Raw genomic sequence first — 22,702 nt, 5'->3', positions numbered from 1 at the left:
GATATATGATCTTTTCAAACTGGCACACCCTATAATCCCCAATCCTGCTATTCTGGGTTTCATCTCGTAGTTTAGCATCTTCCAGGGCCAGAGATTTTAATCTCTTCAGGTTCCGGCTATTTCTGTGAGTCCTTGCTTAGCACCCAGGCTATTTCTGTCTCCATCTCCAAACATCTACATCAGCTCTTCTCTGTCAGCTCTGTCATTTCTGAGGTTTCTCCAAACTGTTTCCCCTTTTATAGACTCCAGTAAACTGATCAAGACCCACCCAGAGTGGGTGGAGTCACGGCTTCATTTAATCAAAAGGTCACACTCAGAATGGGGTGTGCCACATCTCTGTGGAAAATAATCTAATCAAAAGTTTCCACCCTGCAATACTGAATCAGGATTAAAAGAAATGACTGCCCCACAATTTGGATCAGGATCAAAACATGACCTTTCTTGGGTACATAATAGCTTCAAATTAGCACAGAGACCAAAGGAAGAGATGTTTATTTCATGCAAAATTTTATTTTTGGTATTATATTATCTAATTTAACTTGTATGGCTGGTTTATTTGAACACCATAATTACACGGAATCTTGACTAGGGAGTAAGACCTTGTTGGTTTGTACAGATTAGTGTGATACCCTGATACATACTAGAATAATTTAGGCAGAGAATAAAAAAGTATTTGCAAAGCCCCTTGGGGGACTTGGGAGAAAAGATAAAATGTTAAACTTCCCCATCTGGGGAACTCTTGATATTCTTGCAAGCAGTGGGGACAACCAATGTAATACGCTGAGCCCTTGATTTGGGGGCTCACCCCTTTGAAACTTATTCCTGCAAAGGACAAGCTAGGCTACTTATAACTATGCATAAGAGTCACCCCCAGACTCAGATGTAGCCTCTCTTTCTGTAAGCCAACTTGGCAGGTAAATTCACTGCCCTTCTCCCTACATGGGACATGACTCCCAGGGGTGGAAATATCCCCGGGTGTGAGTTGAGGCTTGGAATCATGGGATTGAGAAAGCCTTCTTGACCAAAAAGGAAAAGAGAGAAATGAGACAAAATAAAGTTTCAGTGGCTGAGAGATTTCAAACAGAATTGAGTGGTGTGCTGGTTTGAAAGTAAGTATGCCCCCAGAAAAGCCATGTTTAAATCAAAATATCATTTCGTAGAGGCAGAATAATCTCTATTCAATACTGTATGTTTGAAACTGTAATCAGATCATCTCCCTGGATGATGGGATTTAGTCAAGAGTGGTTGTTAAACTGGATTAGGGGATGACATGTCTCCACCCATTTGGGTGGATCTTGATTGCTTTATTGGAGTCCTATAAAAGAGGAAACATTTTGGAGAATGGAAGATTCAGAGAGAGGAGAGAATGCTGCAGCACCACAAAGCAGAGTCCACCAGCCAGTGACCTTTGGAGATGAAGATGGAAAATGCCTCCTGGGGAGCTTCATGAGACCAGAAGCCAGGAGAGAAAGCTAGCAGATGACACCGTATTCACCATGTGCACTTCCAGCTGAGAGAGAAGCCCTGACTGTGTCTGCCGTGTACCTTCTCACTTGAGAGAGAAACCCTGAACTTCATCGGCCTTCTTGAACCAAGGTATCTTTCCCTGGATGCCTCAGATTGGACATTTCTATAGACTTGTTTTAATTGGGACATTTTCTCGGCCTTAGAACTGTAAACTAGCAAATCATTAAATTCCCCCTTTTAAGAAGCCATTCTGTTCCTGGTATGCGCATTGGCAGCTAGCAAACTAGAACAAGTGGTTATCCTGAAGGTTATTCTTATGCATTACATAGATATCCCTTTTGAGTTTATGGTGTATTGGAGTGGCTGGAGGCAAGTGCCTGAAACTGTTGAACTGTGTTACAGTAGCCTTGATTCTTGAAAAAGACTGTATAGCTACATAGCTTTTACAAAGTGACTGTGTGATTGTGAAAACCTTGTGGCTGATGCTTCCTTTATCCAGGGTATGGACAGATGAGTAAAAAAATAAGGACAAAAATAAATAATACAGGGGGTGTTAAAAAGATTGGGTATATTACAACACAAGTGGTTAATGAGAGGGAAGCATAAAGGGTATGGGGTGTGTGGGTTTTTTCTTTTTTCTTTTTCTGGAGTGATTCGAATGTTTAAAAATGATCATCATGATGAATACACAACTATGTGATGATATTGTGAGCCACTGACAGTATACTTTCGGTGGTCTGTATGGTGCATGAAGATATCTCAATACAAATATTTTTTTAAAAGAACAAGTTCAACAAATAGAAAACTGTTACAAACATGGCAGATATTAATCCAACTATATCAATAATTACTTTAAATGTGAATGGTTAAATACACCAATTAAAAGATAGAGACTGTTAGAGTGGATATAAAAAATATATAATACTCAATTACACATTGTCTGCAAGAAACCCACTTAAAATATAAAGATACAAGTAGACCAAAATAAAACGGAAAATAAAATGGATAGGAAAATGAATACCCTGTTAATGCTAATTTAAGAAAAACAGAAATAGTTATATTACTTTCAGACAAAGAAGACTTCAGAGCAAAGTAAGTTAGTAGAGATAAGAGGGGCATTAATTACATGATGAAAAAGGGGTCAGTTTTCCAAGACAACAATCTTTAATGAGTATACACCTAACAGAGCATCAAATTATACAAGGCAAGAACTGATAGAATTGCAAAGATAAATAGACAAATCCACCCTTACTAGTTGGAGACTTCAACATTTCCCTGTCAGAAATGGATAGATCCGGTAGGCAGATAATCGGTAAGGTTATAGTTGAACTGAACAGCAATATCAATCAATGGATATAATTGACATTTATAGACTACTGTATCCCAAAACAGTAGAATATACTTTCTTCTCAAGTTCACATGGAACATTTAACCAAGATAGACCACAGCCTGGGCCACAAAAATACCTCAACAAATCTAAAAATAATAGAATTCATGCAAAGTATGCTCTCAGACAATAGAATTAAACTAGAAATCAACAACAGAAACACAGCTGGAAAAATCTCAAAATATTTGGGAATTTAATAGCATACTACTAAATAACACACGGGTCAAAGAAGAAGTCTCAAGAGAACTAAAAATATTTTGAACTAAATGAAAAGCAAAATAAAACCTATCAAAATTTGCGGGATGCAGCTAAAGTATAAAAAGTAGAGCAAACCCCAAAATAAACAAAAGGAAATAATCAAGAAAAGAGACCAATTAAATTGAGAAAAGAAAAATAGAGAAAATAATAATAAATCAAAAGTGAAAACTATTGCTTTTTTATTTCTTTGCTTTGTATGTATGTTATACTATACAATAAAAAAAATTTAAAAAAAAAAGAAAGAATTAGTGCCAATCCTGCTCAAACTCTTCAAAAACAACAAAGAGGAGGGAAAGCTACCTAACTCATTCTGTGATGCCTACATCACTGTAATACCAAAGCCAGACAAAGATATAATATGAAAAGAAAATTATAGATGAATCTCATTAATGAATATAGATGCAAAAATCTTGTATCTATATATTTTTGCAAAATCTTGTGAAAAAGCTTGCAAATTGAATCCAGCAGCACATCAAAAGAATTATACACCATGACCAAGTGGGATTTATTCCAGGTATGCAAGGGTGGTTCAACACAAGAAAATCAATTAACGTAATACACTATATCAATCAATCAAAGGAGAAAAATTACATGATCATCTCAATTGGTGCAGAAAAGGTATTTGACAAAATTTAACATTCTTTCTTGATGAAAACACTTCAAAGGATAGGAATAGAAGGGAGCTTCCTCAACATGATAAAGGGAATATATGAAAAACCCACAGATAACATCATACTCAATGAGGAAGACTGAAAGCTTTCCCTCTAAGATCAGGAACAAGACAAGGATGCCCACTGTCACCACTGTTATCCAATTGTACTGTGGGAAGTTATAGCTAGAATAAAGAAAAAGCAATAAAAGGTGTCCAAATTAGAAAGGAAGCATAAAACTTTCATTGTTTGCAGATGACATGATACCATGTGTTGAAAAAAAAAATCCTGAAAAATCCACAGCAAAGCTACTAGAGCTAATAAATGAGTACAGTAAAGTGGCAGGTTACAAGATCAACACCCCCAAATCAGTAGTTTCTATACACTAGTAATGAGCAATCTGAGGAGGAAATCAACGGGAAAAAATCCATTTACAATAGTTACCAAAAGAATAAAATATATAGGAATAAATTTAACTAAGGATACAAAAGACCTGTACACAGAAAACTATTATAAATTGTGAAAATAAATCATAGAAGACCTAAATAAATGGAAGAGCATACCGTGTTCATGGATTGGAAGACTAAATACAGATAAGATGTCAATTTTACCCAAATTCATTTATAGATTCAATGCAACACCAATTAAAATCCCAACAACTTACTTTGCAGAAATAGAAAAAACAATAACCAAGTTTATTTGGCAGGACAGGGTGTCTCAAATAGGTAAAAATATCTTGAGAAAGAAAAATGAAGTGGGAGGTTTCATATTACCTGACTTAAAAAGCATATTTAAAATCTACAAAACTGCAGTGGTCAAAACAGCATGGTACTGGCATAAAGATAGATATACTGACCAATGGAATCTAACTGAGTATTCAGAAATAGACTCTCTCATCTACGGAAATTGATCTTTCATAAGGTGGTCAAACAACCCACCTGGGACAGCCTCTTCATAAATGGTCTTTGGAGACCTGGATATCCATATGCCGAAAGAAGGAAAGAGGACCCATATCTTACACCCTATACAAAAATCAACTCAAAATGGATCAAAGACCTAAACATTAAATCTAAGACCATAAAACTTTTAGAAAAAAATGTAGGGAAATATTAATCTTGTGATAGGAGGTGGTTTCCTAGACCTTACACCCAAAGTACAAGTAATGAAAAAAGAAATAGATAAATGGGATTTCCTCAAAATTAAACACTTTTGTGCATCAAAGAACTTTGTCAGGAAAGTAAAAAGGCAGCCTATGCGATAGGAGACAATTTGGAAACTGTATATCAGATAAGGGTTTAATATCCATAGTATATAAAGAGATTCTACCACAACAACAAAAAGACAACCCAATTTAAAAATCGGCAAAAGGCATGAACAGACACTTTTCAGAAGAAGAAATACAAATGACTAAAAGGCATATGAAAAACTGCTCAACTTCACTGGCTGTTAGGGAAATGCAAATAAAAAACACAATGAGATGTCATCTCAGACCCATTATATAAAGTGGCCATTATAAAACAAAACAAAACAAAACAAAAAACAGAAGAGGACAAGTGCTGGAGAGGATGTGGAGAAAGAATTCCTATCTACATTTGTTGGTGGGAATGTAGAATGGTGCAACTGCTCTGGAAGGCAGTTTGCCAGTTCCTCAGGAAGCTAAGTATAGAACTGCCGAATGAGCCATAATCCCATTACTAGGTATATATTCAGAGGAACTGAAGGCAAGAATACAGATATTTTCACACTGATGTTTATAGCAGCATTATTTATGTTTGCCAAGAGATGGAAACAACCCAAATGTCCATCAATGGACAAGAGACTAAACAATGGAATATTACACAGCTGTAAAACAGAATAAAGTCATTAAGCATGTAACAATGTGGATGAACCTTGAAGATATTATGCTGAGTGAAATTAGCCAGAAACAAAAGGACAATACTGTATAGTCTCACTAACATGAACTAAAGTTAATAAGTGAACTTTCAGAGTTCAAGTTAAGAACGCAGGTTGTCAGGAGAGAGAACGAAGGTAGAGATTGGGGATTTGATGCTGAAGGAGTACAGAATGTGCCACAGGTCTGATTATAAAAATTCAGAAATGGATAGCACGATACTATCTGACTGTAGCACAATAACATAAGTACACCGAATGAAGCCAAATGTGAGTTGAGAGAGAGGGAGAAAGGCTGGGGGCAATTGTGACACCAAAAGGAAAGATAGAGGATAAAGACCAAGATGGTATAACTTATGAATACCTAGAGTAGACATGATGATGATTACATATAAAAATGTAAGAATGTTTTTGCATGAGGAAGAATAAATGAATGTCAACATTGCAAAGTGTTGAAAATGGGATAGTATATAGGAAAAATACAATCACCCTAGGGTCTATAATTAACAGTAAAATTGTAATACACTTCCACTGAATGTAACAAAGGCATTATGCCAAAGCTAAATGTCAATAAGCAGGGGATGTGGGGGAGGAGTATGGGATTCTGTGTGTAAGAATGGAAATGTCTTCATATAGATTGTGGTAGTGAAGGCATGGCTACGTGATTACACCAGGAACCACTGATTTTTTACTTAGGTTGGATTATATGATATTCTTCTCCATTTCCTTATCTGCCCTATTTCACAGTGTTACTGATGTTGCAGGCTGTATTTCCCATACTCCTTTTACAACTGGCTTCTGGCTGGGCTTGGCCAAAGGGTGGCAGAGGCAGAGACTGGAGAGTGGGTAGAGAGAAGTTAAGGATCTCACCCGACCCCTCTGCCTCACATAACATCTCTCTTAGGGGCTGCAGGTCTTCTGTGGCCCCAGCTCCTTCAGGACAAATCTACTTTGGTTCCAGCTTCTGCCACATAACCCCAGCCATGGGGATCCAGTGATACCAATTCCATAGCAGCTTACTACTATTGATCATCACTGGGTTGTTTCAGTGTCCTGGTTTGACTTCTCAGCTTTTCCATTGCCTTATATTCCATTACCAATTCCCTGAATTAGATTTCCTCTACTTTAAATAGTTACCGTGGTTCCTGTTTGACTGGCCTCTCATAAGTCACTCCCCACTGGATCATTTCCAGAAGCATGCATGTATTCCCCAGCATCCCCCTCATAACTCCTTGGTTACATGTTCCCTTTACTCTCTGTCCCATGTTTCTTTCCCCTTAACAGCCAAACTTCTCTAAAGAGATATTCTCAGTGACTTACTTATTCCTGTTAGAAACCTATCTTGAGAAATAATAGCTGTCGTGGGAAATAACTTATAAATAAGAATGTTCATAGTAGTAGTATTTCTAGAATCCTACATGGCACATAGGAGAGGAACAATTAAAATCAAACACAATGTCTGAATTTCCAATTTAAGGATTAAATAAATAAATGTACCAAATTTATAATTGCCTTTTGATTTAAAGGTGATGTAAAACTAGTATTAAATTTTTTAAAAAAGATAAAAATACCTATAAAATTCCAATAATGATTATTTATTATAACAGCTAACATTTGTTGAGTACACCAGTATTAAATCTTTTTAAAAAGATTAAAATACCTACAAAATTCCAATAGTAATTATGTATTATAACAGCTAACATTTATTGAGTACTTATTATATGTTGTCAGATACCCACACTAAGTAAGGATTTTATATACATACTTAGTCAATACAACAATCCCATAAAGAAGACAGTATTTTTTATTTCCATTTTACAGATGAAGAAGCTGAAGCATAGAAGTGAAATAACTTGCCCTTAGAAAATGGTGAAGCAGAGACTTGAATTCAATCTGCTGAGTTCTGGAGCCCATAAACCATTAAGCAGGTTGCTTCAATACAATCACACGGCTATTTTTATTTTTATGTACTCTTTCTTTCAAATATTGCCCAAATGCATGCATATTTTACATAATTGTAACTATAATTTACAGGTATATTGGGATATTTATTTCTTTTACAATATTAACATTTCTTGTATTTATTATTTTCGTAATTTTAAATGGCTGCTTTATTTTCCCTAATGTTGATTTATTATAATTGTGCAAACAATTATTCTGCTGTTAGCTTTTAGATCACTTACAATTTTCTTAAATTAGTATAAACAGCCATGCAGGAGACATCTGTATGCCTTTTGCTGAATTATTTCTTTGTATAAATTTTTGAGAGCAATTAATGAATCAAAGACAATTTTAATAGTTTTTGCTGGAAGTATTGCTTTAATTGCAAAATGTAATGATATACAAAGTGACTAAACAAATGCACCAATTCTACCACAAGCTTGATAGTTCCGGGTTTTTAAATATTTTAATGCTTGCTAATTTTCCAGATATGAAATGGTTATTTAAATCACAGAAAATTTTGGATGGGTGAGCCAGTCTCTTACTTGACTAAGGGAGACCAAAAGCTAGTAAGGAGAATAACGTATTAAACAAATAAGTGCAATAAAAAAAAAAGCCACGAATTTCTATAAAGCATTACAAAGCCAATTAAACTTAAAGGTGGGAGAGATTACCTCCCATAGAGAAGTACAGGAAAGACTTCAAAGGGGAGGTTTTTGAGATGGCTCTTAAAGGATAACCAGTTTCAAAGACGCGTTTGTAGGCAAAAGGGAGAAATGAGAATGCAAAACAATTGAGGTGATTTTAATGAAGAGTTATGATTGGTCCATAAGGTCGCAGAGTTAGAGCTGAGGGAGAGAAAAGTGAAAAGGTAGAGTTTAAAGTTATCAGGATGAGAACTGGGGATCCATTGCATGCTTTTTGGCACCAGCATGATTGTCTCTGTATATGATTTTGAATAATATAGCCATTCTGTGAATTTAGAAGAGTGAGCAAGACAGCGAAACTGGTTTGAAAATTATTGCAACTTTCTAAATTTTTTAAATTGTTGGAACCTGAAGTATGGTGGTATAGTAAGAACTGACAAGAAGGGACAGATCATTTTGGAGATGGAATCAACAGGGTTTAGAAACAAGATACGTAGGGTAACGGGTAGGGAGATATGAAGATGCCCCTGGGATTTGGATTTGAGAGCAAGAGGAAGTTCAAAATACATATATATATTTTTTTTTTACAAAGGAAAAGGAAAAAAGCATGGTATAGAACATATCGAGTTCCTTTGTGCCTTCATTTCTTAGCCAGAGCAGGTTAACTGGTGCAGTATGTTCTGAGGCCAATAGAAACATAAAACCCGGATTGATTTGCTTTAAAGTTGTTTTTCCTCTAATAGAGAAAATCACATGAAGAACTGAAAACAAGTTAGAGAGAGAGATGTGTAAAAAACAGAGACCTGGTTGTCTTTTTATTTCTTTTTCTAAATTGATGCAAATGTTCTAAGAAATGATGAATATACAACTATGTGATGATATTGAGAATTACTGATTATATATGTAGAATGGAATGATACGTTAATGTTTTTGTTCTTAATTTTTTTAATAAATAAATTTTTTTAAGAAAGACTACAAATATAAAAAACAACAACAACAAAACCAGAGACCTGGGAAAAGGCTGTTGTGAGATGAGCCTTTTTTTTTTTAAACTACTTTTAACCAAACCAGACAAGAACCCTACTGCACTTAGAGATACTTGCCACCTGCCAATGATTTCCCCTGTCCGAGTCTGCCATCTCTGCCCCCTCTTGACCAGAAATGAGGTTTTATTTTCTTTGGGACAAAATGACAAATATTTCAGCGAATCAACAGAACACGTTGCACCCTTAGGGCCCTGGAGACAGTCCAGGTTAGATAGAGATCAGCCTTACAGCATATCCAACTCTACGACACAAAGTATTTCCTGTTCTTTGCTTCTTTATCTAGGAATCCTTTTCAGTCATGGAGAGAGGTGGAAGCAAATGCGTCGATTCTCCCTCATGACCCTGAGGAACTTTGGGATGGGAAAGAGAAGCATTGAGGAGAGGATCCAAGAGGAAGCCCGGTTCCTAGTGGAAGAGCTCAGAAAAACAGAAGGTGAATTTCATTGATCATTCTTCTGGGGGTGAGGGGACCCCCTACGCACACCACCCACAAGCAAAGCTCCTTTGGGGGTCATAGCCCAGGGTCCGCCAGGAGAAAAGGGATGGAAGAATGTTGTCTCCAAAGCTATTAGTTATGACGCTGGAATAATTTTCTCTGGATTCATTTCCCAACTTCAGCGCTTAATACATGGTGTAAATTTGGACAAGTTACGTAACTTCTCGAAGATGCATTTTCCGCGGCTGAAAAACAGGGCTAAAAATCAAACCCCAGGATAGTTTTAAAAATATAGTACACTAAAATATTTTCACAGTACCCAGCCTGTACTAAATTCTCCATAATGTTACTTTTTGCTATTATTAGTATTATAGTATTCCTATGATGCTATAGTATATTATTAGTATAGTATCAGTATTATTACAAGATGTTCACATCCTGCTTTGGGGAAGTTTAGAGCAAAATAAACTATCCAAATAAATCTCAGCAGGAGAGAAGCCCAGTTCTTGCAATCCTAATGCAAGATGACTGACATTCTTTTTCTCACATCAGCTCAGCCCTTTGACCCCACCTTCATCCTTGCCTGTGCTCCCTGCAATGTAATCTGCTCCATCCTCTTCAATGAGCGTTTCCATTATAAGAATGAGACATTCCTCTCCCTGATGAGTTTGTTAAATGAAAATTTTAAGCAAATAAGCTCTCCGTGGAACCAGGTAAGGCCAAAGCTGTGTCCGCATGCATGGTTGATCTCACTGATCCAATTACTTCTAGTCTTCAGGGTAAAAGACTATGAGCTCCCCTGACCCACTCTGTGAGCAAAGTACCCACATGAGGCAGTCAGCCTCTGTCCAGGTGTGTCAATGTCACTTAACCCATCATCTATGGAAGGTTGATTTCTGCTTTCCCCTATGGGTTAACACACACAGAAAAAAGACCGAACACTCCCAGTTTCTTATGTTTCTTTTAAGGCCCCTAAGTTCTTTTTTTTTTTTTCCTCTATGACTCTGGGATTGACTAAAGGTGGGATTAACAAGAAGCTAGGAAGGGGCTGCTTTCCTGTATGTGACAGGCGTGCTCCCTTCTCTTCTGCATGGCAGCTGGAGGAAAGGATGCTTCCGACCCAGAACATTAGGTGCTACTTTCAGAAACTCTGCTCTCTTCACAAACTGAATTTCTGACATACGATTTTTTTCGTTTTTAGATGTACAATCTCTGGCCAGCACTCATAAGGCCTCTTCCTGGAAGCCACAAAGCATTCTCAGCAAGACTTAATGATATTAAATACTTCATTCTGGAAAAAGTGAAGGAGCATCAAAAGTCCCTGGATCAGAATAATCCTCGGGACTACATTGATTGCTTCCTCAGCAGGATGGAGCAGGTACATTTGTGGCATCTTTCCCTGGTCCTGTAGTTTATCATTCAATGGGAGTGCGTGAACAGTAGAGGCCACTGTTGTCATTTATAGAAAAAAAAATTTTTTTATTAAGTCCAAAGCATTCTTTTCCCTTCATACTTCTATGACTACCTATACTTGGGCTTTAGCATTTAAATATTTTCGATACATATTTAAGAGGAAATGTATGATGCATAAAGCCAGTTTCTCAATACATATTTATCTGGTGGTGGATAAGACATACACGTTTTCTCTACTGACCATTTATACTTATATGGCCATTTTTACCAGGACGCCTTCATAGATCGCACATCATAGAACAATGCCTTAGCTGTATTTTCTCATAGTAGTAATTTTGTTATTTCAAATTGGTGATGGGTCAGGAATTCTAAAGCAAACACATTATATAGTAACCAGAGGTGGTATTACAAATATTGAACAACACGTACGGCATATACAATCCTTGGAATGTCACCGGACGTAAAATGCCATGCTTATCCATGAGTACATCAAAAGAAAAAATGCCAAGTTGTGTGACTGGCAATAGACTGTAAAAAATATATTTAAAGGTATAAGCATGTATAATAACCAAAACTCTGAAAATTATACTTTGAGCCCTACAAAATTAATATTTACACAAAGGTCCCTAAAATACACATAAATGAAAGAAAATTTCACTCAACTGTATCATCAGTATACAAACTACAACAAACATTTAATAACAACTCGTTAACCTTCTTAAGCTCTATGAGGTCTCCGGAGAGGTGGCTTGGATAGCCTGGTTTCCTCAGAAAACACGTGCAAGTAAGGAGTGCCAATATTTCTTTTACTACTCATTAGTTACCCTGGAGTCAGCAGAAACATTGCAACTTATAACATTTACCGAAGACGTGCCCCAAAGTACCTTACTCATTCTAATGGAAATGTTATTGTTGGCTCTCAGAGGACTGGATGTTTTTCTGGGGGAAAGGGGGAAAAATCATAGCCAGTTCTTAATTATTCAAAATTTTTCTTTAGCCAGTTTAGCCACGCTGTATCAGACACTGCAAAAGGTAAAGGGGACAGAACTGTGAGGGAGATAATACTCTGCAATTCTCTTTTACTGCACTTGTTACAGTTTAATGAAATGTATATTTGTAGAATTTCTATATTCTCCACTACATAGTACACTTCAAGAGGGTGGAGGCAGTGTTGATTTGCCATGCTTTCTATCCCCAGCAACAAGCAAACATGCCTAGGATATAATGAGTGCACAATAAATAGTTGTTGAATAAATTTACTAATTCATTAATAGAGATACCATCCTTGCCTTAGTGGAGTTTACATTCTAGTAGAAATATAGACACGCGGTAACAATGAAGGGCTAACAAGGAAAGTGCAAGATGCTATGGGAGAAGGTGGCAGGAACACCAATGCTAATCTAATGTGAGCCAGGGAGGGACGTCTAAATAATGGCCCTTGGGATGCATCCCTTCATTGGTGACATTAAGATGAGTGCTGAAGGACGAGTAGGGATTAACTGCATAAAGGCAGCAGTACCTTTACCAGGCAGAGGTACAAGATGTGCAAAGGCCCTGGGGCAAAAGGTAGCTTGCTAATATAGGAAATAGAAAGCCAGTGTGGTTAGAAGGGAGGGAACAAGAGAGAGCAGTGGGAGAAGCTGAAGCTCTAGGTTAGTGATCAGACCACACAGTTGGGGCCTGATAGGCCATATTAATTAGTTTAGTTTTTATCATAATATCATGAAGAGCAGTTGAAGGGTCTAAGTACTAGGTAATGAATAATCATACTGTGATGTGGAAGACAGATTGGAGAGGTCAACAGGGGATACAGGGAAAGCAGCTAAGAGTTGTCTTAAAGTAGATTTCCTAGTGGCAGAACTTAAACTAGGATTTGTATGAAAGTGATTCATTAAGTGAACACTCTCAGGGAAATGTATATGTATGTGAATGACAGAAATAGGATAGAGAAAGGGAAAAGGGTAAATGTGGATGTAATTTCATGTGAGGGCTAGTCTCAGCCTGATCCTATAAGGACTCTAGAGCATAAACTGTACTGCAGAGTTTGTTGTACCCTGAGGCAAGGGAACTGTGCTTTTGACCCCATGTACCCATGAGTCATCAACTACAGTCAGCCCCAGAGGTGGTGGTATGGGTGCTGCTCAATTCCGAGGCACCTTCCGCCAATGTGGCTCCAGTGCCAAGGGACTCTTTAAGAGAAGGCTGCATTTGAACCACAGTAGCCAGGAGAATGGATGACCTGAACCAGAACCAGAGGATCTGGGCAGCACCAACAGTATCTGCTACCTGAGACTATTGCAGTAACCCAAGCCAGCAATGATGGAACTTAAGCCAACAGTACTGGTGTTAGAAATGAAATGGATGGATTTGAAAGATAATTAGGAGGTAAAATAGACAGTATTGGTGATAAGCTAGGAAATGAAAAAGATGGAGATATCATGGACAAGGTACTAGGTTTCTGCCTAGCTGGATGGAGGCTAGCACAATTGACATGGGGAATGCTCAAAGGGTACCATGGGCAGTTGTTGTTTTATATACCAAAGCTGTGAACTAGACTAGAGGAAGAAACAAAAGGAAAAGTGATATGCAGACATCTGGAATATCTTTCATTCTGCCTGTAAGATGACATTCAATTTCAAGTTACCAAGAGAAGATATATAGATGTATAGAGAGAAATGCTCCTGCTTCCCTGCAAGTTTTGTTCTGTTCTACCATTAAGTCTCTATAGCTTTGCTAGATAGATTTGGGTTGGGTTAAGAATAAAATGGTGAAGTCTATCCTACTTGGTTAAATTACAGATTAGAACATAAGTAAAATATATGTTGACATTCCCATTTTCTCCCCAACTCTTTTCACCAGTAAAGATTTTTATAATAACTGAATTTTTTGTATGTGAAAAGCGATTTAAAGTGTTCAGTGTCTTGATTCTGGATAAAGGCACTTAAAACTATAGGTCAAAAGTGACAATGCGCATAAAAATTCAGACATCCATATGCAAAAATTCCATTTTGAAATGAACAGGAGAAACACGGTATAAGGAGACTGAGTAAAGAAAAGCCTGATAAAGAGCTTGTTCTGGTTTGCTAGCTGCTGGAATGCAGTATACCAGAAGTGGAATGGCTTTTAAAAAGGGGATTTAATAGATCGCTAGTTCACAGTTCTAAGGCCAAGAAAATGTCCCAGTTAAAGCAAGTCTATAGAAATGTCCAATCAAAGGCATCCAGGGAAAGATATTTTGGTTCAAGAAAGCTGATGAAATTCAGGGTTTCTCTTTCAAGTGAGAAGGCACATGGCAAACACAGTCACAGTTTCTCTCTCATCTGGAAGGGCACGTGGTGAACACAGCGTCATCTGCTAGCTTTTTCTCCTGGCTTCCGGTTTCATGAAGCTCCCTGGGAGGCATTTTCCTTCTTCATCTCTAAAGGTCGCTGGCTCGTGGACTTTCTGCTCCATGGTACTGCAGCATTCTCTGCTCTCTCCAAATCTCTTTCATTCTCCAAAATGTTTCTTCTTTTATAGGACTTCAGAAACTAATCAAGACCCACCCAAATGGGTGGAGACATGCCTCTACCTAATTCAGCTTAACAACCACTCTTGATTAAATCACATCACCAGGGAGATGATCTAATTACAAATTCAAGCATACAGTGTTGAATAGGGATTATTCTGCCTTTACAAAATGGGATTTAGATTAAAACATGTCTTTTCTAGGGGACATATATCCTTTCAAACCAGCACAGAGTTTAAAAAATGAAATTAGTTTTAAAGACACCCTAATATCGCCTCAAATTTAAAATTCAGTGATAGTAGAAGCTCACCAAAAAATAATCAGCAATAAAAGTTACTTAAACACATGGGAAAACTTTTATTAGCTTAGTTTTATCTTTCACTAAGTTTCTGTTTACTAAACATTTTTTAATTCAACAAATTCTAAGTATCAGCTACTGGGTCAGAGTCTGGGACTTCTTGAGCAAAGACTTTATTCCTATGTGTTTTTTTTTTGTAAATTTATTTTAAAACAAAGAACTCACTCACTGTTTTTAAACCCTGGATCAATTTATTTTGTACACACTTGGTAGAGTCCAAGTAAAATGTATAAGTCAAAATGTTTGTGTCAACATGTACAGTCTTCTTATTAAAGGATGCCATCAGTAATGTTAAATGTTATGTGAGGGGATGGAGTGGGAAGCATCTAAGTCTGTGTAAGAGAAAGAAACAGACTAGTCATGAACCACTGATTCCAACCACGCTGAGTTCACATATCTTTTCCATTAAATATAATAAATGAAGATACTATTCAATGAGTATTTATATATATATGGGGCAGTGTTCTAAGAACACATCATCCACTAACTTTTAAAATATTTATAACAGTGTAGGCTATGTTCTATTTTTTTATTCCAGTTTTATCGATGATGAAATTGGGTGAGGAGGTGAAGTAACTTGCCAAGGGTATACATCTCTTCATTGGCTAACCCAGGATTTGAACCCAGATGGTTCAGCTCCATGATTCATTTATTCATTCATTATTTATACTATTAGTACACAAAATGATTCCTATTAATAGTGAAGGAGTAGGATTGTAGAGCTCTAAAGCTTTGCTTTCACTCATGTAGCCATTAACTCTACCATTTACAGGAGAAACACAACCCAGAGTCTGAATTTGATTTGGAGAATTTGGCAACCTGTGGATCTAATTTGTTTGCGGCAGGAACGGAGACAACAAGTAGCACCTTGATATTCGGGCTCCTACTCCTGATGAAACACCCAGAAGTGGAAGGTTCAACAAGTATTTTATCAACCAAAGAAAAGATTAGATCAGGGCACTGGAGGAGGGTAGGGAGATGCTGCAATCAGTGACTGCTTTACTTTCTCTTATAGAGCATCATAAGAAAAGCCATCCTTTGTAGTTTTGCTTTTGTTAGATCAGAATTATGTCTGGTGATGCTAACAAAGAAGAAGGGCCTTTAAGAATTCACAGAAGGGCCTTTAAGAATTCATTTTGGTCTAAAACACAGAGTGGAGTTTCTGAATTCCAAATCTTATAAGTGAGATGCAATGCCAAAGAGAAACTAATTGGATGAAGGACACACAGATGGATTCTATTCCTGGATTTGTCAACACCTGACTGTGTGACCTCAAATTATTTTACCTTGCAGGCCTCTGTTTCCCATGTTGGAAATGGATGACACTCCCCAAAAGGGATTTCTAGTTTCTGTATAATTTGAAATCCAAATATGAAATTTTGTTATCTGGGTTTTCTTAACTAACATCCTTGGAGCACAGGCCTTAGGAAGCCAAAGTTTATATAGTTCAACAAAATGTCATTTGCCATTCCCATAAAATGGGTAGGAGGGTGGGTGAAGCTGACAAAGTTAAGGCGCCTACTAGAATGAGGGTGGGTGAAGCTGACAAAGCTAAAACTCCTACTAGAACGTTTTCCCTCTGCAACTGCTTTTTCAGGAATCCTGAGATGTCATAACCCCTGCCACACAGGTGCTCTCCTTACCTGTACAAGAAAAGAAACTTAGTAAGGCAGGAGGCTGAGGATACATCTGACCCAGCCTTTATTTACACTGAATTCCTGGATATTGGATATTAGTGTCAGGCAGTAAGATACAAGATAGAAATTTGTATTTTTTTGTATAGAAATTTAATCAGGAACAGACCAATAAACTCCTTAGTGATAAGTCTTCAGTCTCAGAAAGCTTTTTCTAGGCTACTTTCTAATACCTATTAGAAGCATTTCCAGGTCTCCAGGGAACATATCCCTGAGTGACATTTATGATTCATGTCTTTGCAGCCAAAGTTCATGAGGAACTTGACCGTGTGATTGGATGCAACCAAAGCCCCTGCATGAAGGACAAGATGAAGCTGCCCTACACGGAGGCTGTGTTGCATGAGATACAAAGATACATCACCCTCCTTCCTTCTAATTTGCCCCATGCTGTGGTCCGGGACACAAAATTCAGACAATATCTCATCCCCAAGGTCAGAAGTATCTTGGAAAGTATGGCTGGAATAGAAGGGCCACCTCCTTATCTTGGTGGGGCATGTGAGAAGGTTTAGTTCTCCTGCAAGAAAAGAGGCAGTAAGAGTCACAGAGAAGCAAAGGGTCAGAGTTCCATGACTTGAGTTTGAAATCTGTGTGCCCAGAAGCCAAGTGTTTACTTCTGTGGATCTGACCCCGTCTTCATAGAATGGGGGTGGCTGACCTGGCCCCATTTCCACTCTCATAGTGACTGTATTATCTAAGCAGTGATTTCCACTCTTAGTGGATAATCTCATGGAAATTGAAATCTGGTTTTTCACAATGGATGGGCATTTGGGATATTGCTACCTCCAATAGCTAACATTTGTAGCGCACTAAACATTTATCAAAGCATTCGCATGCACACTGGGGTTCTGGTCATTCTTATGTAATGAATGAGGGTTTGGGCTTTCCATTTAAACAGTTCCAGAGTTTTATAAAAAGGTGTCAAACCTAAAAAAAAAGATGTCAAAACTGACCAAAATACGACAAAACCGAAATGGCACACCAATCTCATAAGCAGCAATGTAAAAGTCTATTGACATATGATATAATACTATACATAATACCCTAACATGTGAATCTTATTTCCAAAATACAGAAATGATCCAGCACCAGGAAAGGGTTTAAGAAACTCTTAGAATTTTCTTAAACCTTGGTTTAAGAAATGTTTGTGAGCTGAGACTCTCAGCATCAAGGAATTGAGAAAACCTTCTCGACCAAAAGGGGGAAGAGTGAAATGAGACAAAGTGTCAGTGGCAGAGAGATTCCAAACAGAGTTAAGAGGTTATCCTGGAGGTTATTCTTATGCATTAAATGGATATCACCTTGTTAGTCAAGATGTAGTGGAGAGGCTGGAGGGAACTGCCTGAAAATGTGGAGCTGTGTTCCAGTAGCCATGTTTCTTGAAGATGATTGTATAATGATATAGCTTTCACAATGTGACTGTGTGATTGTGAAAACCTTGTGTCTGATGCTCCTTTTATCTACCTTATCAACAGACAAGTAAAACATATGGAATAAAGATCAATAATAGGGGGAACAAATGTTAAAATAAATTTAGAGTGAAATGCTGGTGATTGATGAGGGGAAGGGGGGAAAGAAAATTCTATACACAAATAGAATTTAGGAGACAAAAAAAAAAATCACATGATTATCTCAACTCTATATTTCTCGTTTCCAGGGCACTACTATATTACCACTATTGTCTTCGGTCTTGTTCGATAGCAAGGAATTTCCCAACCCAGAGAGGTTTGATCCAGACCACTTTTTGGATAAAAATGGCAACTTTAAGAAGACAGAATATTTTGTGCCTTTTTCCCTTGGTAAATAGAGATAAACCTACCCAAACCACACACAAACACATCTTGGATGGTTTTTAGTTTCACTGAATTTATTGCCTACCCAAGTAGTCTACTGATGATAGGAAAGTATTCCATAAGGTTATAAAAACAATTGAGGATGGCCAAGATGTATTCTTTTTTCTTCTTATTCTTATTACAAAGATAATAAGTGTTCAATATTAAAAAAATGAAAATGCAGAAAAGCAAAAGGAGGAAATTAATATCATCTGCAATTGCACCCTATAGGGATAGCCACTATTTAACTGTATATACTTCCAAAAATTGTCTAGGTATACATAATAGGTGTATATATTTAAAATAAAATTTGGTTCATGCCAACGTTAAACCCCTACCTCACACAATATACACAAAAAAACCAACTCAAAAATGGATCAAGGACTTAATATAAGAGCTAAAATTATAAAGCTCTTGGAAGATAATGTAGGGGCAAATCATTATGACCTGGGTTTGGCAATGGATTCTTAGATATAACACCCAAACCATAAGCAACGAAAGGGACAATAGTACATTTGATTTCTTCAAAATTAAGCTTTCGTGTATCAAAAGGTAATTATCAAGAAAGTAAAGAAACAGCCTATAGGATGGGAGAAAATAGTTTAAGCCATAGATTGTGTAAGAATTTAATATCCAAGATATATAAAGAATTTTACAATGCTTTAACAAAAAGACACACAACCTGATTTAAAAATGGGCAAAAAACTTGAATAGACCATTCTCCAAAGAACATATACAAATGGCCAATGAGCACGTGAAAAGATAGTCACTATCATTAGCCATTAGGGAAATGCAAATTAAAACCACAATGAGATACCATTTAACACTCACAAGGATGGCTGTTACTGAGAAAAATAAAATGTGTTGGAGAAGATGCAGAGAAATGGGAACTCTAGTACACTGTTGATGGGAATATAAAATGGTGCAGCCACTGAGAAAAGCAAAATGGTTACTCCTCAAAAAGTTAAGTATGGAATTACCATTTGACCCAACAGTCCCACTTTGAAGTATATACCCACAGAGATTGAAAACAGAGTTTCAAACAGATTCTTGTACATTACTGCTTATAGCAGCATTTTTCAGAATAGTCAAAGCTACAAACAACCCAAGTGTCTATCCATAAATGAACCAATAAACAGAATGTGGTGGATACATATAATACAATATTATTAATCTATAAAGACAAATGAAGTTATGAGACATGCTGCAATATAGAAGAACCTCAAAACATTATGCTTAGAGAATAAACAAGCTAAAAAAGATAAAACTTGTATATCACTTTTAAGAGATGACTAGAAACAGCAAAGTTGTAGAGATAAAGAGCAGGTTAGAGGTTACTGGGGGAGGCTGGTAGGGGGTTGTTTGTAAAAATAAAAATTAATTTTATAAAAAAGACACTAAGAAGATCTGGTGACAGATCAAAGTAATGCCCATGGGGCCTTAAAAAAAAAAAGTCCATTCGGTACACTCTATTTGACAACCTACTTTTACGTAACACATCATGATGAAAGATAGCTCTTGGCATGGATTTTCTCCCATATAAACATTTTAGTTGCATTGCGTGATAGACGCACAATGACTTAATTAATCTATTATAGATGGTTATATAGGCTTCATAATAATCATAAATAATGATGCAAATGACATCCTCAGAGGTGAATCTGTTCCCTACAGACAAATCTCCAGGAGGTGAAACATTGAATTAAGGAGTATGAATTTCTTTGGAAAATGTTGATATGTATTGCTAAATATCCCTTAGAAAAACTATACCTATTGTCTTCCAGTATCTTATAGGAGTTCCCCTTTCTGATCAGTGTTTTCAGTGGCTTTTCGGGGGCACACTGTATTTGAACATGAAGTGAGCTAATGGATATGTTTCCTCCCTCCAGGGAAACGGGCCTGTATTGGAGAGGGTCTGGCCCGCATGGAGCTATTCCTGTTCCTTACCGCCATCCTGCAGAACTTCTCCCTCAAGCCCCTGGTTGAGCCAAAGGAAATAGACATCAAACCCCTTGTCAGTGGGCTCATCAACATCCCACCACCTTACAAACTATGTCTTATTCCTAGATAAAAGAAGAAATTTTATCTCTAGCCATTTAAATCAAAGTAATTGCTTTTATTCCCCCTAGAAATAATTTATCTCTTTCTTTTAATTGCTGCCCAGGATAGAAACACTACTTACTAAAAATGTGATGAATATTTGTTTAAATCCACAAACCCCTTGAGAAAAAGGAGCTATTTCATAAAAAGCTCAAGGCTATAAATAAAATTTTACAGTACCGTATAAACCATACTCCGGTGGAACCAAGACCAGAACCAAGAAAGCCTTTATCAGAGACAATCAGCAAATTGCATAGCCTTCACTGTTTTTTATGGTTTTGGAGATATACTAATTTTTTTTTTAGATAGACAAATATAATGGCCTAAGGTACTTTTCTATCTTCCACTGAAATCACTTATATGATTTCTGCCACATTCATAAAATAAAGCCTTATTTCATAAATTCTTTATATATTTCATTTTAAATCTGAAAAATCTATTTACTGAGAAAAAAAATCTGTGTACTTAGGGGAATCTTCAAGTAGGATATGATAACTAGATTAAATTAAATGATCGTCTCCTGTTTTGATTTGCTAAAGCTGCTAGAATACAATATACCAGAAATGGACCGGCTTTTATAAAGGGTATTTATTAAATTATAAGTTTATAGTTTTTAAGACCATAAAAATGCCCAAACTAAGGCATTCAGAAAAAAGATAGCTTGACGCCAAAGAAAGAGCCAGGTGGCATCTGGGATTTCTGTGTCAGCTGGGAGGCACGTAGCTGGCATCTGAGGACCTTGCTTCCAGTTCATTGTTTTGTGCTTCTCATTCTAGTGACTTCCTCTCCAACCATCCGTGGGCCCTCACTTAGCTTCTGTATTGGCTCTCTCCAGATTCTGACTTGCTTAGTATCTCAATGGCAGCTGAACACTGCATCTCCAAATATCCGTATCCAGGCATCTGCCCTCTGTATTAGCTATCCAAGCATCACTAAATGTTTGTCACCGTGTCAATTCTGAACTCTTTCTCCATGAGTTCTCTAAAAGAGAGTAAACTAATTAAGACCCACCTTGAATGGGCAGAGTCACATCTCCACGTAATCAAAAAGTCACACCCACAAGTGTGTCACATCTCCACGGAAACAACCTAATCAAGAGGCCCCACCCTACAATATTGGATCAGGATTAAAAGAACATGGCTGCTTCCACAAAATTGGATTATGATTAAAAGAACTTGGCTTTTCTGGGGTACGTAACAGTTTCAAACCAGCACACTTCCTATCACAAACCTCTCACTGCCCTGCCCATTTGTTTGTAACCACTGGGCTGAAGAAATATCCTTGGATAACAAGTCAAACCATACCCACAATTAAGACTTGGACATACATAGCTGTGCTAGGTTCGTAAAATGGCGAGAGGAGGGGTTGGAGGCTGGAGAGCAGAATGTCAAGGTGCAAGCAAAGGCTGAACATTGTTAACAGACAGTGACTCAAAAAAGAATAGCAGTGACAGCTACCCCAGCAAAGGGCAAAGACCAGCAGCTGCTATAATAGGATGGCTGGAATCGCAGCAGCCAGCCCAGAATCCAGACCCTGGGAGGAAACAAACTTTAAAAGTCAAACTGTAGAAGTACCTGGATACATTCTGGAGTGTGTTAGGTAGATAATTAAAAAGTACTGGTAAAGTACCTTGAGCTAATTTATCTAAAGGTATATAAGTACTGCATTAAAATGAAGCTCTCTGCACTAGTTTCAGAGAAGGACCCCAGCCATAGGTACAAAATATGACCACATTCCAAAGCAAGATGCTAGATCACCCATCAGGAGTTGCAAATGAGGTAACCAAAAATAGGTTCTGCCATCCTTACTGTCCACCTATAGGATATAGTAAGTAGAGAAAGAGCTTTTCTTAGGAATGAATTGTCGGAGAGCTGTGTGTTTTCCTCCTCTCACTAAGGGTAGTCGAAAAATGATGCTTCTTCCCCCTCAAAGCAAGCTGAGCAAAAGGTGCATCAAGAGAACTATTTGGAAAGCTTTATGGGTGTTTCTTGAGGTTGGGGTAGTACAGTGCATTGGGTCTGAGATATATCTAGGAAAAGCTAAAAGTGAGAGACAATGGCCTACACTCCCCAAATTCA

General features: G+C 37.3%; 1 protein-coding gene across 2 annotated transcripts in view; it reads left to right on the top strand.

Annotated features, from left to right (window-relative positions):
• LOC143654144 (cytochrome P450 2C23-like) overlaps nucleotides 1–22,210 on the top strand; it is an 80,732-nt gene extending 58,522 nt beyond the window's left edge. The window contains exons 3-9 of one of the 2 annotated variants that reach the window (XM_077125729.1): nucleotides 9,570–9,719; nucleotides 10,275–10,435; nucleotides 10,924–11,100; nucleotides 15,774–15,924; nucleotides 16,939–17,126; nucleotides 18,350–18,491; nucleotides 20,414–22,210. In XM_077125729.1, the coding sequence (XP_076981844.1) occupies nucleotides 9,570–9,719; nucleotides 10,275–10,435; nucleotides 10,924–11,100; nucleotides 15,774–15,924; nucleotides 16,939–17,126; nucleotides 18,350–18,491; nucleotides 20,414–20,595 (1,151 nt within the window). In that variant the 3' untranslated portion in view covers nucleotides 20,596–22,210. The remainder of the gene's footprint in view (nucleotides 1–9,569; nucleotides 9,720–10,274; nucleotides 10,436–10,923; nucleotides 11,101–15,773; nucleotides 15,925–16,938; nucleotides 17,127–18,349; nucleotides 18,492–20,413) is intronic. The other variant, XM_077125730.1, reaches the window with a different exon arrangement.
• Nucleotides 22,211–22,702: the final 492 nt, after the last annotated feature.

This window comes from Tamandua tetradactyla, chromosome 13 (assembly GCF_023851605.1).
Source record: "Tamandua tetradactyla isolate mTamTet1 chromosome 13, mTamTet1.pri, whole genome shotgun sequence".
Lineage (NCBI taxonomy): Eukaryota > Metazoa > Chordata > Mammalia > Pilosa > Myrmecophagidae > Tamandua > Tamandua tetradactyla.
The sequence above is the reverse complement of the archived record's forward strand: the minus strand, read 5'-3'. Positions and strand labels throughout refer to the sequence as shown.